The sequence below is a fragment of the Aptenodytes patagonicus genome, chromosome 3 (genome assembly GCF_965638725.1).
Source record: "Aptenodytes patagonicus chromosome 3, bAptPat1.pri.cur, whole genome shotgun sequence".
Taxonomy (NCBI): domain Eukaryota; kingdom Metazoa; phylum Chordata; class Aves; order Sphenisciformes; family Spheniscidae; genus Aptenodytes; species Aptenodytes patagonicus.
The window spans coordinates 78,531,097-78,549,783 of NC_134951.1; the positions used below are offsets into that span (position 1 = coordinate 78,531,097).

The following is an 18,687-nucleotide window of genomic DNA, read 5'->3' on the forward strand; positions in this document are numbered from 1 at the left end:
TTACCGAGAGGGTGGTCAAACACTGGAACAGGCTTCCTAGAGAGGTGGTCGATGCCCCAAGCCTGTCAGTGTTTAAGAGGCATTTGGACAATGCCCTTAATAACATGCTTTAACTTGGTCAGCCCTGAATTGGTCAGGCAGTTGGACTAGATGATCATTGTAGGTCCCTTCCAACTGAAACAGTCTATTCTAGCTGAAAGCACAGATACTCTTTAGAGCATTCTTTAAACTTTATACAAATTCGTGAAAAGTAACCAGAAAAATCAGCGGATGCAAGCCTTTGTTACAGTAGAAATGTCAGTATTAATGTTGAACAAGCATTTGTTTTCCCTTTGAGTGAGACAATTATTAAATAAACAAGAGAGTGGCTTCTGTTATGTGAAGAACACTGCGTGATTGTGTCTGATCCCATGTTTCTATCTAAACCTGACTTTTTACTCAGATATTCTGATGGGGATCTCGCTCTAATTTATCCAAATGGGGATGCATGTAGTTCCGGCTTTCAGAGAATGACTGTCATAAACTTTGAGTGCAATGAAACAGCAGGTGAGTTTAACAAGCTGTGATGACTCTGCTCAGGATTTGACTTCTGTGCTTACTAGTAGGCCTTATGTTCAAAGGAATGCATGCTTTGAGCCACAGCTAACACAAGGAATTGTTAGAGTAAGCACTAATTTCTGTGGCTGGCAGGATTGTTTTGTGCTGTGTAGTAGCACTGCTATTCTAAATTTACACTGATGATCAAGAATGTTGAGGTGTAAAAGAGCCTCGTTTCTTAGCCAACAGTAAAAGAAAAACCCAACCCCAAACAAAAACAAACCAAACAAAAAAACCCACAAACGCAATTCCTGTGCAGCAAAAGGATTTTTATCTTCCTTGTTCATTGCTAGTCCTCAAGTCTCCTTGCTTTTCTCCCCTTCCCCCACTGGAAACCTGACATCTTTTTATCCATCTTCAATGTTAAGGTAATGATGGTAGAGGAACTCCAGTGTTTACTGGTGAAGTGGACTGCACATATTTTTTTACTTGGGATACAAAATATGCATGTGTTAAAGAGAAAGAAGATCTCCTTTGCAGAGTTGCTGATAAGAGAAAACACTATGACTTGTCACCTCTCATCCGCAGTTCAGGTATGGCAATGAAAACTAGCTTTCAGTTACTTTTGTCCTGAGTTTACATGCCACCTCTAGTGCAGTTCTTCAGCTGAACATTAATTGGCTTTTGCTTTTCTGAGTGGATTTCTGGGGTACTGACGATCACGTTCCTCATCCCAAAAGGAGTGAGTGCCTTATGAAAGTACCCATATCCACGACTGCCTTGGTTGCTGTCATCTTAAGTGGTTTTAAATGTGGGTCCTTTTTTGTGATAAAAGGCATTTTGGCATGGAGAGGCTAGAACAATTAAGCCGGATGACTTGTTCTTAACAACACCCTGTATTTCAGAGTTAGCCCAGAACTGGGAAGCTGTGGACAGTAGCTTTTCGGAGGTAGGGAGGAAGCATTATTACATCAATGTCTGCCATAAAGTGCTGAAGAGAGGAGGAGCTTCCAGCTGCCCAGATGATGCTGCTATTTGCTCTGTAGGTGAGTGGGTTTGGGTGGGTTGTTTTTTTGGTTTGTTTTTTTTTTTTTTGTAAGGCTCTGAAGGCTTGGCACTTCCTCTACAAATGGAGTGGGCCACCCTGAGTGCCTTCAGTTATTTGAGGAAGCAGAAGTTAGGAGCACATTTCTCTGGTGCTCCCAGAGACCCTAGAAGAAATGATGCAAGTAGCCTTTTCTAACTGAAGAATGGTATTACGCTCTCCTCCAGGCTTCGTACCATGGTTTTGGTGAGGTTGAAAACAGAATCCTAATCATATGCTTTCTTAAGACTTTCCATTTGGCTAGTTAATGTTCTCTTAATAGTGTAAACTTCACTTCTTTCCAGGGAAACAAAAGTGATATATTTACTGTCTTTACAGATAAACAAAACAAGAGTAAGAATCTTGGAACATTTGTATCTTCTCCTAAAAAGGTTGGAGAAAATATTCAGCTTACCTATTCAAATGGAGACAGCTGTGGTGTTAACAAAAAGATCAAAACTGTCATCACTCTAGTGTGCAGACCAGGTGAGAATATCCACATCCTGTTCTCTGATACAGTTAAAAACTGGAGGTTATTTAATATATCCAGGCCTGAGTGCTAAATATCAGCATGTGCCTTTGTCTTTTATTTCCTTCTGTGCAAAAGCTGAAGACTGCGGTTTGTTTACTAGGATGATAGCAATGTAATTGCAGGTATTTAGCTCTGTTCACCCTTTATACAAGTACTCTTTAAAGACCTTTGAGTAAGTCTCTTGAACTAAGATTCTCCCAAACATGATGAAGGTATGTTTAAGTGTTTAAAGCTCCACAAATACCTGAAAGCTATACAAAGCACTTTCTATCCCTAGATTGTCTTGATGGGGAAAGGCAGGTTCTGAACTGAGATCGGATATTTAAACCTTTTCCAATAAGTCTGTTTTGTGTCTAAACAGCTTGCAGTTTACGAAAAGCAGAAGCATTTGCAGAAGTTGTTAATGTTGTTCATCTCCATATAATAGCCCACTAGTTTAACCATCTCCCAGAGAAACAGAAAACCTGTATTCCTCTACCTCAGCCTGAGGAAGCTGAATTGTCCAAGTGTGCCGGCTGTTAGGATCAGGTTATGCGCTACTTCCTGATAAAGCTGTTGCTTTGTAGCAAAACACCAGGTTTGTGTATCAAAGCAGACATTTTTTCTAAGATTGTGATAGTACTCGGAAACAGAGGAGCAGTGCATCTTCACCTCTGGGATAAACTTTTGTTCTGGGGAGGAGGATGCAAAGAATTTGTGCAAGGAATTTTTGGTTCTATTTAGTCCTCATTTTCAGAGGAGAAGTACTTTTAATCTTGGTCTGCTGTTGGGGAGGAGTTAGTGTTCCTAGGCTTAACTTCATAGTTCCTTTTGGCAGCCTGACTGACTGTATGTGTAACACATTGCTCTTGTGATACCAGGTGATCTAGAAAGTGCTCCAATCTTGATGTCTGAGGGTGTATGTTCATATGCATTTGATTGGTATACTGCTGCTGCATGCGTCCTGTCTAAAACTGAAGGAGATAACTGTCAAGTCTCTGATCCTCAGGCAGGTATGTATTTATGTTCAGCAGATTGAAAGGTCATGAGGGATAGAACTTGTGTCACAACACTGAGTCCTTTTGATGAGCAAGAACAAAGTGAGTTCAGCCTAAGTCTAAGCACCCACAACATTTGAGCAAAACAGTTTTAAGCATGTGTGTATGGAAGATCAGAACAGCACGAGTTTAATATTCCCCTAGTGTTTGTGGAGGAAACTAGGTGTAATGTGCATTTTACTGTAGTCAGTATGTCTGTATAAGAAAACATGCTTTTAGTATGTCCAAATTGTTTCTGGAACAATAATTACATGGAAGGAGACTTATTCGGGGGGAAGTGAACTGGCTGTGTGACTGGTAGAATCAAAACCTGTGAGAGATGGCAGGAAAAAATTAAACTGACAAAGTTTATTCCTTCCCAATTAGGCTTCTCTTTTGATTTATCACCTCTGGCCAAGAAAAATGGGCACTATATAGTTAATACTACTGAATACTTGTTTTACATAAACATCTGTGGCAGTGTGCTGGATGAGTTGTGTCACGCAAAATCAGCAGCATGCCAAGTAACACAAAGGTTAGTAACTAGTTCTGTTGTCTGTAATAGAAGATCTTTTGTTGCATGATGTGTTGTCTGTGTGTAACAGTGAACAATTTGCATGTAAAATAATTACTGTGCTGCCTGTAATAGATTCAGGTAATTTGCATGTAAAATATTATTTGGTAGTGCAGTAATTATGCTGCCAGCTGTTTCAAGCAAAGTGCACACACATGTAACTGCTTAAGCTAGCTTTTGAGATTGAATGAGTGTTTCCATTGCTCTCCCTGATGTTTCCCGTAAGGACTGTAAGCTGTAGATTAACTGCTGCAGCTGTATTAAGCCAACCCACAATTTGGATTCAGGGTCAGCTGGATTCCAAGAGCTGGCCTAAAGAAGCACTGCTGCGCTCGGGATGAGTAGTGGCTGCCTTATGCAGAGGTGGAGCCCAGAGCTTGGGTGTTGCACCGTACTTCCATTACTGAAAGCGCTGTGCGGGCACAGTCCCAGTGCGTACTGCTACTCTAACAGCATCATTGCTGTTATCTTCTACAAGCTATGTTTGAGACAGTATCTGTACACTTCAGGTTCCAGGTCAGCCTGTTGCCAGAGGTGTGGTACAGTGCAAACGCATGCACCTGTACTTGAGTTGGCTCTATCCGAGTTACTCTCCAGCCAAAGAGTTTACTGCAGATACTGAAAACCTTCTTCAGGGGAAAGTGGTCAGGCTAGGTCTGATAGGGCCGGTGTTAACTCAGAGTAAAGAAACCCCCCTGAACCAAAGCTGGTCCCGAGCTAAGAGCATGTGAAGGCAGTTTTCTTCCCTGGGTGAGGACTTGCTGTTGTGCAGTGCTAGGTCTTCACTGTCCACATGTATTTGCATGGAACCAGTTTAAGCCCAGCATTAGGGTGTCTGCAGTGTGAATTCTACTCTGGAGAATGGGAACTTGATATTTCTGTCAGTCCTCTAGAGAAGGGAGTGTTAAAGTTTTCTAGATATCTAAGCAAGGTACAACTTCCTTTCCTTTCCAAAGACAGACACCTGTTCATGTTTTAAATTTCCTTTTGGCAGCATTCTATTCATCCTAACTCACTTATATCTAGTCAACCTTACTTTAATTCTTTTGTCTTATTATGGTGTCTTCTATTAACTTACCTGTGTGCTTACTACTTGTAAGACTTCTCTTAAAGAGAGAACTAATTTTGCATTCTGTTCAGTCTCAGCGCCCACTTTTTCTTTTCTAGTAAGGATCAGTTTTGGAGTCTTGGACTGCCCAGTTCCAAACTTTCATATTATGATGGTCTGATTCAGTTGACCTACAAAAATGGTACAGCATACAATGATGAGAAGAAAACACAGCGATCTACCCTTATAACTTTCCTGTGTGACCGTCAGGCTGGAATAGGTCAGCCTGAATATCAGGTAAGAAGTTTTATATGAAGAAGGGAAGGATCTCCATCCCAAAATCCTGACAATAATTGCTGCTAGGCTGGTGCAAGCAGAGATTCATGGATGGAAATATCCAGTATCTATAAAGCAGAATAAGAGAAATAGTTATTTCTCTTGGTATATATGCCTCTTCTTGCAGCCATAAAGCTTGTCTTGACCACTGAACAGTAAGCTGTTCACCTGGATCCAGGTTCTTGCTTCTCTCTAATCTCTGGGCCATGTAATTACTAGTGCTTTTGATCATCTTGTATTTCTAGCTGAAAAAAACCCCAAACTGGCTGAGAAGTAACAAGTGGTAGGACTGTGTCTCCTGTAACACAGCAGACAGCAGTCACATTGCTGTAGTTGCTCTGGTTCTGTTATTTTTGGAAACAGTATTTTTGGTGACACAGCAAATGACAAGATCTACAACAAAACAGACCTACATAAATCAGTGCAGAGAAGGTATATCCCAAAACCAAAGGGAAATAACAAGCTTAACATACAAAGGAGTAGCTGTGAGTCACAAAGTATTCTGCGTGGAAAGCCTCACTGACCTGTTCTGCTGTTTTTTAGGTAGAAGATAACTATACCTACAACTTCAGGTGGTACACTGAATATGCTTGTCCCGAAATGCCGCTGGAATGTGTTGTGACTGATCCCAACACCATGGACCAATATGACTTGTCAAGGTAGGAGAGTAACATATACGACATAACTTGGCTATTCTAGTTCAGTGTTCTGGCTGATAGAGTAGCACTGGATGAAGTTAGTTTCCTGTGTAGACGGCACTAGAAACTTCATCTGTTGTGACAATCTTAACTGCAAGTATCTTGAAATGAAGACAGTATTTCTCTCTAGTGTATTGACTTGCCTCCTAAGATGTAAGTTGACCTTTTGGGATGGTTTTGCTTAATAAAAACTTACTATTTTGTCAACTGTGCTCTACTTTCTAGGAGTATTCTTTTTAATTGTAACACTTAAAAATGAGGGGAAAAAGTTATTCTGAAATACCTTACGGTTGCTCTGTTTCTTGAGACTGAAAGAGAAAGCTAGAGAGAATCTATGAAGAATGTGTGTTCTTAGCGTAGAACTTTCTCTTCCTGCTCAGCTTAGCAAAATCTGAGAAGAGAGGTGAAAACTGGTATGCCATGGATAATTCAAGACCAAACGAGCGCAAGAAGTACTACATAAACATCTGTCGACCACTGATTGCTGTCCCAGGATGCGACCGGCGAGCATCTGTCTGTCAGATGGAGTATTGGCATGATCATGTGAGTAGCCTTTCCCTCCCAGCTCAGAACCGGTTTGCCAAGTGAGTGAGATTAAGGGGTATGCAAGATAGGCACATGAATTCTGGCTTCTTTGTGCAAAATACAGTGGTATTCTGTGTATCTGTAATGTTGGCATAATCATTGCAGAATGGTAGACCTCCTGTCCACCTCTTCAAAGACCAAAGCTTTAATTTTTACAAGTGTACCAATGTCATGTTTGACATGCATGATTCTTTGTCCTGTGTTGCAGAGGCAGACAAACTGCATCTCTTCTGTGTAAACTGCTGCGGTCTCAGAGACTGCTAGCATTGCTCTAAGAACAGGCTGTTCTCCTGGATATTCTGTCTTGCTTCTGGCTTGTTTTAGATTGAACTGTGGAAGAAATGTGTTTAAAGATTCTTCACACCCCTCTCTGAGTTCTCTTTGGCTTCGAGATGTAGATTAGGCAGAAGTTGCCAAGCAAAAAAAAAAAAAAGGTGGTGGTTATGGGCTTCTACTTCTATATTTCCCTGAAGTGTAACAATTTATCATGGGGCTGTTTGTGCTGACAGGCTGGATGGACACTTTCCCCAAGGCCTGGCTTCAGTGCTACTCAAAGCTGTAGGAAAAGTTGAACTAGAGGCTCACCAACCTGTCCTAATTCCTTCTGTAAAACGGAGAGAACACCTTCCCTCCATACTGTTGAAGAGGATGTCTGAGTGACTGAATCTGTACATCACCATCATGGCCCTTGAGCTAAATATTACTAGTTTCCTGTGCTTGCGTTAATCCTTGTTGTGTAAGGCTACTTACTTTACATGTGGAGATGCATTAGGGCTTCATTACTTCATTGCTGAAGACACTGGAGTAAAAAGTGAGCACATTGGATCAACCTAAATGCAGAGTTGTTAAAAAAAAAAAAAGCGGAAGTCTTTGTTGACAGAGCTTTGGAGTTGTAATCTGTTTGTTGCTGTTGCTAACTTAAAATAGTCTCTTAAAAATAGGAAACACCAGTTATCTGGCAGAAGTGAAGATTAATTTCGACCTTGGTAGTAGCACCTGCTGTTGTTCTAACGCTGAGTTTCTGCTAGTGCTTTTTAGGCTTTGCTAAGCATGGCAGATCCCTAAGGTCAATTCTAAGAATGCCTGGAGGCTTCCACGTACTGTGTTTTAAAGAGCTGTACAAATTAAACCCTACTTACTGCGCGTGAGGCATAGGCCTCCCTAAATTCCTAAGCTGTGTAGCTGGTGAGAAGAGGACGGCTGTTGTGAGGCACTACAGGCACCTTATTGTACTAAAAATAAAAACAACAAAAAACCAAACCACGCCTATTTGTGGAGCTTGTCTGTTAAAAATGTGAAACTTAAGTACAGAACGGGGGAGAAATGTAGGGGGATCTCTACATCTTTGTTATCTTCAAAACTCTCAAGATAACCTTCTGTATACAAGATTATTGTGGTAGGTATTTTCTTCTTTTTGACTGTATCTGTAACTCCTCACTTGAGTTTACAGTTGCTGACATGCTTTTCTTTATTTCTAGGTTTCTTATGCTGAAGTCACCTCTATTAGTAATCTTGGTGTTGCCAGCAAAGAACTAGTAGTTGAAAGACCTGGACACATTTTTCTAACCTATGCAAATGGCTCTGTGTGCATTGATGCTGATGGAAAGAAAACTAGTTATACCACCACCATCCACTTCATCTGTTCCAAGGGCACTCTTGTAAGGACAAATGATCTTTCAGTTGTTGCTTCATCATAGTAGGTTTTCCATCAGGTTACGTGAAGCTACATGAAGATGTATAGCAGATTCATGACAAGGGAGACTTCTTGAGGACTTAAAATAGAGATGTAAAACCAAAGCTGACTTAGATGCCAGAGAAGCATGTGTCTCAGACTGAGTATTTTATCATAAGCAAGAACTAGTTAAAAATTAACAGCCTCAGTGGACAGTGATATTTCAGACTAATCTAATTAGCATGAAAAATACACGGGGACTTAAGACTGAGGAGTTATACATACAAACACTGCAGACCCTCTTAAGAGGAAGAATATTGTAAAGTGTATCTTCAGCCTTACATTCTGCATCCTCTGTAGCTTGTTCATTCTAGAGGAGTTCTTAAATCTATAAAGCTTTTGCTGATACAACTCCACAAACTGAAGTTTAGACTGAGGGGATAGTTAGACTGAAGCTTGCCTAGACTTGTTCTTGCTGGTTTGTGAATATGCAGGTCTTACTCCCCTCACTCACATGATCTGCAGCCCAAGAGGTATGGTGAAAATCTGTGACTTGGAGCAGTTACCAACTGCTTTGCTTTTGCCTGAAAACACTGAAATGAAGTGTGTATAATTAATACTCCTGTTACCTTGTTACCTCAGCTAACAGAGTTTTGTGTTGCTTGATTTTTCTTTTTCTTTTTTTTTATAGTGGACTATGCATTATACCCCGAAACTCTTCAAAGCTTAGACTGAGGCAAAGTCTGATTATGCGTGTCTAGATTCAGTATTGAATTTAATCTGAATATTTGGATGTCAGATTCATTTCTTTGCTAAAGCTTAATGACGTGCTAAGTGTTTAGCTAGACAAAGTTTTCAGCAGTGACCTTCAAAGTAAATAGGGGAGAGGGAAGCAGGGTGGGAATTGTGTGCATTTGTAGTGAAATCTTTTAGAAGAACCTGACAGTTTCTCATAAAGTGGAATCTCAAACCTGAGAAGGTGTTGGCTGTTACACTTATTCTGGTCTTCTCTCTGCAATCTGTTTCCAGAGTAGCAGCCCACGATTTATAGCTATTCAGGAATGTGTGGCCACGTTCTTATGGGAAACTGAGGCTGCTTGTCCAATCAAGGAAACAAAAGATGATTCTCAGGTGAGAAAGGGGGACGTAATTGTATTCATAGTCTCAACATACTATTTTTTTTTCCTAGCACTCCTAGTTGCTGTGTTTAAATGACTCTTGGAGAAAACTAACTACAGTGAAGTCTGAAGTTGATAATGACGGAGTCTTGTGATATCTTATTGCTTTCTCCTTGAAGTGTTCCTGAAATGCGTAACTTCTGACCAAAGTATTCAAGTGGTCTCTCTCGAGAACAACTTACTTGCTGTGGCACTGAATGTTTCATTCCCTTACAAGATTGCTAGTAAAACTGAGTTTATATGTAAGGATATATATTGTCCTTGTTTGTGTACAGATCATCAAATGAGGCTTTTTTTTTTTTTTTTTACACTGAGCTGCTCAGTTGCTTCTGCTTTACAGGTCTCAACATAAACACAGTGTGAAAACAACCCTCCGTTGAAATTTCCTTGCTCTTAGCTAACCTGATAGATGTCATCTGTTAAATTGCACTTTGATATGTTGGTATGTGGCTGATGTCAATGAACAACTGTGCAAAAGAATTGAATGGAGCTACTGCCAGAGCTGTATTCTGGTTGTCCAAATTTTGAAGTTGCTGATTGGTACGCAGGCTAGGAATATCTGTAAATCACTACTTTGGCTCTTTAAACAAGTTAGAGGTAAAACTTCAACGGAAGTAATGCAGAAGGAGACAATAATGCTGTCATAATTTTTTTTTTTTTTTCTTTTCAGTCCTGCTCTGTGAGAGATCCAAACACTGGCTTTCTGTTCAATCTGCAGCCATTAGCTTCTGGAGAAGGCTATATGGCTACTGGCATTGGGAAGAAGTTCTTGGTAAGGATTCTGACTGTACAATTTGTTGCTTATGGATGCTGTTGTTGCATTTTTTCCAGTCTTGCTTAGTGAGCAAGTGGAGCTTTGACTCGGTCCTCTTACGAAATTTGAGTTGGCAGGGAAGTACTGTGGTTGAGGGAAGGAATGGAAGATAACTTGATTCATCTCAGATGGTCTTAAAAGCATCGAAGTTCTGGTTCTTAGCAAACATAAGGTAGCCACACTTTAGAGGCTATGCATGGTTTTCCTGTTATGGACTCTGTTGCATAATACCAGTTTATCTGCTGGTGCTGCAGAAATGGACAGTGGAAGCCTAGAAAGGGATTTAATCTGTCCATATCAGTGTTCTTAATGCGATCTGCATGTATCAGTAGTCCTAGGCTGTCCACAGATACTACCATAGTGTTTTCTAGTCTAAGAATAAATTTGCTAAACCACATCCTGTACTTCTAGTGGGGAGAATTTGTGGATCCTGTAAGCTGAAGATTGAGGATATTGTTCCTGTATTACAGCTGGTTGGTTGTCTTGTCTAGAAATGTCAGACATTTCATGGTGTTTGAAATAGTTCTTGACAAGTGAGTTTTACTGATGTAGAAATGGCTATGTGGACCTAATTTTTCTGATGCAGTTAATACTGTGTACACCCACATGTTTTCAAAACTTCTAGCTAAACATTTGTGGACCCATGCCAGATTGTGGTAAAATCAATGGCAAAACAGCTGCTGGATGTGAAGCAGAAAATCTGACATCAGTGAGGCTGGTGGAATTGGACAAAACCCTGTATCTGTCTGGTGAAGGATTTCTAACTCTTACCTACAGAGGTCCTTTTCGCGTGCAATCAGGTGAGTTCACGAAATAGGCAGTGTAGATGGATGCTGATATTGTACAAACTTTCTGTGAATGGTCTTCATTCCTTCCTTTGTTTGTGTACTAAAACCTACTGGGCTTGGTGTTAGTCACTTAAACAAGCTAGTTCATATGAAAATTTTAGGAAGAAATCAAATCATGCAGAATGGTAATGGCTCAGTTTTCAGTAATACATGTGCATTTCAAAACTCCTGGAAAGAGACCAAATACAGTACAGGATTTTTTTCCTTACTCAGTAGATGAAAAATATTGCTCCTCGCATGGAGAAATGGATAGTCAAATTGGGAAAACAAGCAAAATGAATTCTGGCTCTTTTTCTAAGTGAAGTCATTGCTTTAAGCTTCAGTTTCATGAATAATGCTCTCTAAAGTTGTTTCATATCTGAAAGGTCATTTTTCTGTAAGCTTATACTCTCTTTATATGGAATTTCTTGAATAAGTGCTCTAGTACTTCATGTACACCTACTTCATTAATTTAAGTCTGTTTCACAGATAAGACTAATGAAAAATGTGTATCTAGCTTTTGGATTTTTACATGCTCCAACTGTACTGAAACTGAGTTTTCATAAAGGCATATGACACCTTAACAATAAAAGGTTTTTAGGAAAACAGGGTTTGGGGTTCAGGAACCTCAGATGCTCCTGCATGTTCGTCTTCTGTACAAATTGCTATGGTGGCATCTCTTATTTTCCCAGTCATGACGTTTTCATACCTAATATGCAACAGGAAACAAGTGATTGAGTTTTCATGTATTTTGCTTTGAGAGCTTCTACCATTTTGATAACACTAGGATATGTTGATGACAAATACTAGTCTCCCTCATAATTCTACCATTTCCTGTGGGCTGTGGAAAGGAGGACTAAACAGAACTTAACATATGCTGCTTAAATAGTGTCAGTATTATTTGTTCTGCAGTCATTACACTGAAATTCTTACAAACAAACAAACAAAACCCCCAAACCCAAAACTTTGCTATGTGTGATCTAATTTAGAGATTGCTGGTACAGCTGACTTGATGTTTTATAAGTTTTCTGCTTCTTCAAATATATCATGTCAAAGACCTAGGAAGCACAGTTCAGTGAAGGTAATTATGCTCTTGAAATGTGTCAAGGCATTCTGGTCTCCCATTTGGAGAGGCGGTTATGGCTGCTAGGCAATTTAGCACAGGTTTCTAAAGAAAGCTTGTGTATTTACAGTTAAAAAACCATAAACAATAAGGTAGTGTTTTTCTTGAAGCAGTTAGTAATAAGAAAGTGTTAGAAAATTTTAAAGTCAAGTGTTAGCTTGAACTTAAATTCAAATATTCCCGAGTGAACCAGCAGGAAATAAGTGTTTGTTTTACAGGAACATCAGACACGTTCACGGTGACTTTCATTTGTAATGATTCATATCCTGGAGAGCTTAAGTTTGTGCGTGAAGAGATAAACAGTGTGCTGAACATCCATGATACTTTTTTTGAGTTTCACACAGCTCTGGCCTGTGCTCCTGCTCCTGTAGACTGCCAGGTTACAGGTAAGTACCTGGAATTTGGGTGGGCTCTGTCCAACAAATGTTGGAAAGATTAACTGAACAGCAAACTTCTTAGGAGAAGAGCTTTAAGAATGCCTGTTGTGAAGACATTTGTAAGACTTGAAGTCTTCATAGAAGTTGTAGAGAGGGAGAGGAGGTAAGTTGTTTGAAGCAGGCTGAACTTATGAAGACAGGCAAGAAGCTAATGTGGAACATAGTGGTATACACAAGAGAGCTGATAATTACTTTGAAAACCTTTAATCCTTGTCATGACTGGGTGCTACTTCAGCCCAACTCTGAAGAAAATGGGTTAATTTAGTATTGGCCTCTGGAAAAATGTACCTGTGAATTGTTGAGTAGTTACTTGTGGGAAGTAACTGTCAAGGGAACTCTGTTCTGCATTTGGTGTAGTGACTTTTTTTATGGCAACAGTACCTTCTCTCAATGAATATCTAATGTGATTCTGAAAATTACTTTGAATTATGTGTATTCATCAGCGAAACTTGTATCATTTCAAACCCAATACTGCTGCAAGTATTTAATAGGTTGTCTTTCAGCTTACTGTATGTACCACACCTTTTTCAGATGCTGCTGGCAACGAGTATGACTTAAGTGACTTGAGCAAAGAGGGTGAACCATGGGTTGCTATAGACACTTCAAAGGAAGCAAAGAAGCGAACATTTTTCTTGAATGTCTGCAAGCCTTTGCCCTATGTGCCTGGATGCCCTGGTAAGCCAAGTGGCAAGCATTTCTTAACTTGGGACTTCTGATGCAAGACCTTATATGCAGAATGACATCCCTGGTTATTTTAGTAGGATTGCTTGAATCCTGCCCGTTCAATCACTGAACTTGCATAGACCTGGGTGAGGTATGTCAAGGGTAGACAGGCTTTCTCAAACTGAGAACAGTCTTAATGCTCATCAGGACTCTTGCATTGAAATGTGTGGGAATGCATTTGGGAAAAATGCATGGAGGGCAGTATTTGCCAGTATCCTTGATTTTATTTTATTTTTAAAGAAGAAAGGAAAGTTAAATGTTGTTGAAGCCTCCTAACTGAATGAGGTTGGAATGAGAAGTTTATGCCATGTCTTATTGCACTTCTAGCCGGTTTGATTTATTTAACCTGTTGCTGTAGTCTTCTATCAGTCTGTGGGAGCAGATAAGTTAGTGCAGTTTTAAAGATCTCAGTGAATGCAGGACAGTAACTTGTTCTATTCCTCAAAGGCTTTGGGCACGTCATGTCTGTAACTGTAGTTATGAAAACACTTCTGTTGTGTTCTGCTTCAGGAGTTTGAGACAGTCTCCTTTAATGCTCTAGTTGTCAAAGCTTTGAACTAAAATACAGGCTTTTTCTTTTTCCTGTAGGTGGTGCCATAGGATCTTGTGTGAAATACGCTAATAAGAGCAAGAACCTTGGAGTCATTCAGATAAACCCACAGGCTGCTACTGATGGGTCATTAAGCATTATCTACTTGAATGGTGACAGATGCAAAGATAAGCAGCATTATTCCACACATATAATCTTCCAGTGTGATCAAACAATGGTAATTTTCTGTGCCAATTGCTATTAATGAGGATTTTGGAGCTTGGACTTACTATAACAAAACAGACGGTGTTTATTCTGCTTGGAATGGAGAGGCTGGTTCTAAAAAGTAGTATCTTGTATACAGGCTTTCCCCTTGTCTCTCCTTACAACTGCTTCCTGAGCCCATAGAACACAACAGTGAACTCTATAGTGGAATCCTGTGAACCACCAAAAGCAGCTCTTTGCTGAAAATGGGTGCTGAAATTTGATAATAGAAATCTTAGACTGTGCAACTGCAATAAAAAAGGATTGTGCATGTACATTTTGAGACCTGCAATGTAATTGTTAGTAAGCCTCCTTCATATGGCTCTTTTCTGTAGGGATCGCCAGTGTTTGAGCAAGAGGATGACTGTGAGTTCGTATTTGTTTGGAGAACCTTGGCAGCGTGTCCTGTTCACAAAGCAGAAGGTAAGTGTAGTTATTCGAGCTTTAAAATACCAAACAAATCTGTACAAGAAGTTAATACTTAGTGATTGTTTCTTGCCCTGTGAATCTTTCTGTAAAAGGTGCTGGCTTGTGGAGGGATGCCTCTTCTGAGCTTTAAGCCAACTAAGAGTCACATCTAACATTAAAAGTACAATTTAGGATGACAGGCAAATGTACTTCCCTATCTAGGGAAAGAAGATAAAGTAATAACGCTGTCTCTGACAAATCATAGTACTACCTTGTTAAATCACAGGCTGCAAGATGCTTGCTAGTGTCTTGTAAATTTTAAAAAAGCGTCAGGTTTCATGAGAACACAGTTGATCCTATGCCTGGCAAGTCATTCCCTGTCCCCCACTGAAGACTGGAAGCTATACTGTAAACTTGACCCTCATTAGACAATCGTGGAGAGACCAGTGGGGAGAGTATCAGAGTTTACAGTTGACTCCAGGACATGCAAGAAGGAATCACAGGTTCTAGTTCTGGTACCCGGTTGGCTTTTAGATGGGAAGTTGAGTGTGCAGGTATCTTCTCTGCCCTTGCAGGCTTTGTTTTGCAACTTGTAGATAATGCCTTATAAAACATCCAGACTTCCTGTGAAGGATCTGTCGCAACAGTCCCAGACATTATTGAAACTGCCAGTGATCTCATGTGGCATAAGAGTAATGTGTGTGCTACAGAGCAGTAGCTTGTAATTACTGTGCAGGACACTGGTGACAAGAGTTGTGGTTTTGAAGGGAGGGAAACTGATGTGATGTCTTCAACTTTGTAGCAACTTGTTGGATTATTGAGGAGAGCATAATAATCATGTAATACAATCTGATGGTTTTTTTAAAAGCTTCAGAATATTGAGCAAAGGGTCACTTTAAAACTGAGGACTTGATCAGCAGCAAAGTTACTGATGTGTATCAGCTGACTAGACTCACGAAACTAGAATTTTCCTGAACCTTTTCTGTATACATCGTGGTAGACCGGTAAGCTGTAGCTAACATTTCCTGTGATCAATTATTTCCTAACTCAGCAAACTTCACAGCTGTTAAAAGAAGATAGAAGACTGACATCTAGGACAACTTTTGCTTTGGCCTTGTGACCTCGCTGTTCTTTCCAGATAATTAAGCAAGTGTTGGACTTAGTGTCTCTCGTTCTGTACTTAACCTTCAGCGTGGCTGAAGGAAGAACCTGCAAGGCCACTTTGAGGTAGTTTTTGAACTACAGTGTGACTTTTGCATCTTGATTTAAGTGGCAGTTAGAAAAGAAATGTTCCATTATGTTCCAATGTTCCAAGCTTAGTCTCATAGTTCTAGATATTGGTGACTTCCCGGAAGGAGCTGCTTAGCTGGACTGAAATGGTTCTTCAGTGTCACTGCCCTAAAGTGCCAGCTACTCATTTTTGTGGTCTTATTTGTGCCAGTAAGCCTAAATTGTCCTAAGTGTATTTGGCATGGCTCATAGATATTAAATTGTATTTTAAATTCTTAACTTTTCTTCAAAGGAGAGGATTGCCAGGTGAAAGATCCAAGGTATGGTCATGTTTATAATCTGAAGCCACTTTCCAATAAAGACATAAAAGTGAGTACGGATGAGTATGACTACTACTTCAGAGTTTGTGGAGAAATAACAGAACCTTGCAAACCAGAGGCTCACAGTGTGTCATCGTGTCAAGTAAAGAAGATGGACAATACTTTCAGAAAAGTAGCAGGTATAGCACTTGATTGGAAGGAACTTAGAGAATGGGGAGATTAACCAGGGTGTAACTGAAGCTACTATGTGATACAAGAGGGGTTCTTGCCAATCTTGTACATCTTATGAGATAAAGCACCCTGCCACTTTTGTTTCATGTGCAAATAAAATGTCATGTATATAGTTATCTTGACACACAATTAGGAATGAGCTCAGCCCTACTGTACTGGAGTAGTACTCAGTCAATAACTAGGTCACAAGTTTTAGAAGAAAGTTGAGGTCTTTCTATCAGTACTTTATTGTGCATGTTACTGCTGTCTATGTAACCCTGTTGCCAGAGGCATTACTGCAGTTGTGTATTTACTGGATTAGCTGTTTACTTTTCTCAACCCTTTGCTTCTAGGCTTGCTTACAGAAAAACTGACTTTCAAAAATGGTTTAATAATGATTAATTACACCAATGGAGAAAAATGTCATAAAATATACGAACGATCGACTGCCATACTATTCTATTGTGACAAGACTACATCTGAGGTTAGTTTCAAAACATATGCTTCCTGTGTGTACTGTCTTCCAGAGTTGCCCTCTTCTTAATGTGTGGAAGGGTAAGGTGAAGAACATGAACTAGCTTCCTTCAAGGACTGCCTAATCATTTACAGATTAGGCAGGAGATTGAAAGGTCCTGTGAGGTAATAAAAAATGAGGAATGTTTTGCATTTCCTATTTATGGAAGGTACCTTTGTCGTGCCCCAGGAAGTCAGGGCATGTTGTTCCTTTAAGGGATGCCTGCCATTAGCAAAGCTCTTGGAGATGTTGGGAAGGGATGTTCTCCCAGAAATAACAGCCATTTCTTTGTAAGAAATAAAAGGTAGGAGGGTGAATCCTCAGGAAAGCAGGTATTACATGGCCAGGCCAAAATAAGCTGGTTACTTGCTTTTAGTATCTCTCTCTGCTTGTGCTTTCCTTCCTGTTCTTAAACAATGGTGCCTAGAGTTACTTTTGCTCTTCCCCTTATTTCATAGAGGAGGTAGAAGTTCCTAATGGCTGCCCTTTTATCAGAAGTGTGCGTGTGGACAAACTCAGGTTTGAGAGAAGCCATGCTTTCAGCTGGTCAGAGGCATAGTATGGCTCTAAGATAATGTGTAAATACAAGTTCCTGGATCTTCTTGAAGCAAGACTGAGACATTTTGGTAGCTTCAGAGTGTCTAAATAAGAAAGTAAATTCCTTTTGTATTTTGTTATTTCAGCCTGTGTTTTTGAAGGAAACTCCAGACTGCACCTACATGTTTGAATGGCATACTCAGTATGCTTGCCCACCTGTTAAATCTACTGAGTGTTCCTACAAGTAAGTTGTTTCCACAAACTTAAAATGGAGCTGTATGATGACAGAAACAAATACAGCCTTATTGCAACTCAGTGCAATACTGCCACTTTAGCTATTGTGTTTTGACTTAGTAACCAGCTAATGTGGCATTCAATGCCAATGTGTTGTATTTTAAGTGACTTTTGCCATTTGTACTTCCTAAAACTAATTTCACTGAAGAAAAATACTTTCTTTGAGCTTCTGGGGAATAAGCTTAGTATCAAAGTGAACTGTTGGGTATGCAGTTATTGATGGTTGAACTCTGAGTAAGTTAGGTTGTTACAAGTGTCTAGTTGTTATTTAACTATAGCTAATTTAAACAAGAATACAACTGCTGTCTGTTTGGAACTTCCACCAAACAAAGCTCCAGGAAAAATGTCATCTATTTCTGTCACAACCAAGTATTAGCTCATTAAGATTTGTTAAGTGGGGTCAAATGTGGCTAATAATTGGCCCAGAGTTTTAACATCTGGCATCATGATAGGTTTCTACCCTAAGGTAAAACAATCCACTGTAACTGTGCATTTGTGCTTGCTGTGCACTGAAAGCCTGCATGCTTCAATGAAAAGTCAGAATTACTCTTGCATTGGCTGAGGGCTGTCTGCACATGGACAGTTACTGTGGGGATGGCTGGTGCAGTGATATATCTCTGTACTGAATTTGTGGTTTATAGGGAGCAATGAGTCTGGTGCAGATTTCTTTTCCAGCATGATACTCTGCTTATAGAGTTATTAGGTTAAAAGTTATTGTAGTAACTTAAGAATTGTAACTTATAATTACTTCTTTTTTTTTTTTAAATGCCTCTTAATTTGAATCCTTTGTCTTTCTTACAGGGATGATGAAGGAAACTTCTATGACTTTTCATCTCTGACACGGCATAGAGAGAATTGGGAGGCAATTGCTCTATCTGCTTCTGCACAGAAATACTATATTAATGTCTGCAAGCCCTTAGTACCATATGGTGCTGCACGTAAGAGCAAAATAAAAATATATTCTCGCTGTAGCTAGGGGAGGCAAGTGGTAGGACAGTACTGCTGGTTGTTCAGAGTGAAAAATATCATAAAGCAAAGTATGTGGAGACAGTGGTGTAATTTCGGCACCAGAGGGAAGGGTAGATTGTGGGCTTGATTTCTATCTGCTTGGCAGATGAGATTCATTAGCAGCTTGTATCTTCTCTTGATAACTTAAGCACTCTAGCTCTTCTGTCCTTATCCAAAGTTTGCTATAAA

General features: G+C 39.8%; 1 protein-coding gene across 1 annotated transcript in view; it reads left to right on the forward strand.

Moving 5' to 3' along the window:
• The window catches only part of IGF2R (insulin like growth factor 2 receptor), a 61,165-nt gene that overhangs the window by 23,425 nt on the left and 19,053 nt on the right, over positions 1-18,687 (forward strand). Inside the window, exons 10-30 of the mRNA XM_076335325.1 lie at positions 443-546; positions 966-1,130; positions 1,443-1,583; positions 1,961-2,107; positions 3,014-3,145; positions 3,557-3,704; positions 4,911-5,088; positions 5,671-5,786; positions 6,206-6,368; positions 7,889-8,068; positions 9,112-9,213; positions 9,931-10,032; positions 10,700-10,874; positions 12,243-12,410; positions 12,993-13,136; positions 13,773-13,951; positions 14,313-14,400; positions 15,908-16,114; positions 16,499-16,629; positions 17,343-17,440; positions 18,292-18,428. Coding sequence (XP_076191440.1) covers positions 443-546; positions 966-1,130; positions 1,443-1,583; positions 1,961-2,107; positions 3,014-3,145; positions 3,557-3,704; positions 4,911-5,088; positions 5,671-5,786; positions 6,206-6,368; positions 7,889-8,068; positions 9,112-9,213; positions 9,931-10,032; positions 10,700-10,874; positions 12,243-12,410; positions 12,993-13,136; positions 13,773-13,951; positions 14,313-14,400; positions 15,908-16,114; positions 16,499-16,629; positions 17,343-17,440; positions 18,292-18,428 — 3,005 coding nt within the window. The remainder of the gene's footprint in view (positions 1-442; positions 547-965; positions 1,131-1,442; positions 1,584-1,960; positions 2,108-3,013; positions 3,146-3,556; positions 3,705-4,910; positions 5,089-5,670; positions 5,787-6,205; positions 6,369-7,888; positions 8,069-9,111; positions 9,214-9,930; positions 10,033-10,699; positions 10,875-12,242; positions 12,411-12,992; positions 13,137-13,772; positions 13,952-14,312; positions 14,401-15,907; positions 16,115-16,498; positions 16,630-17,342; positions 17,441-18,291; positions 18,429-18,687) is intronic.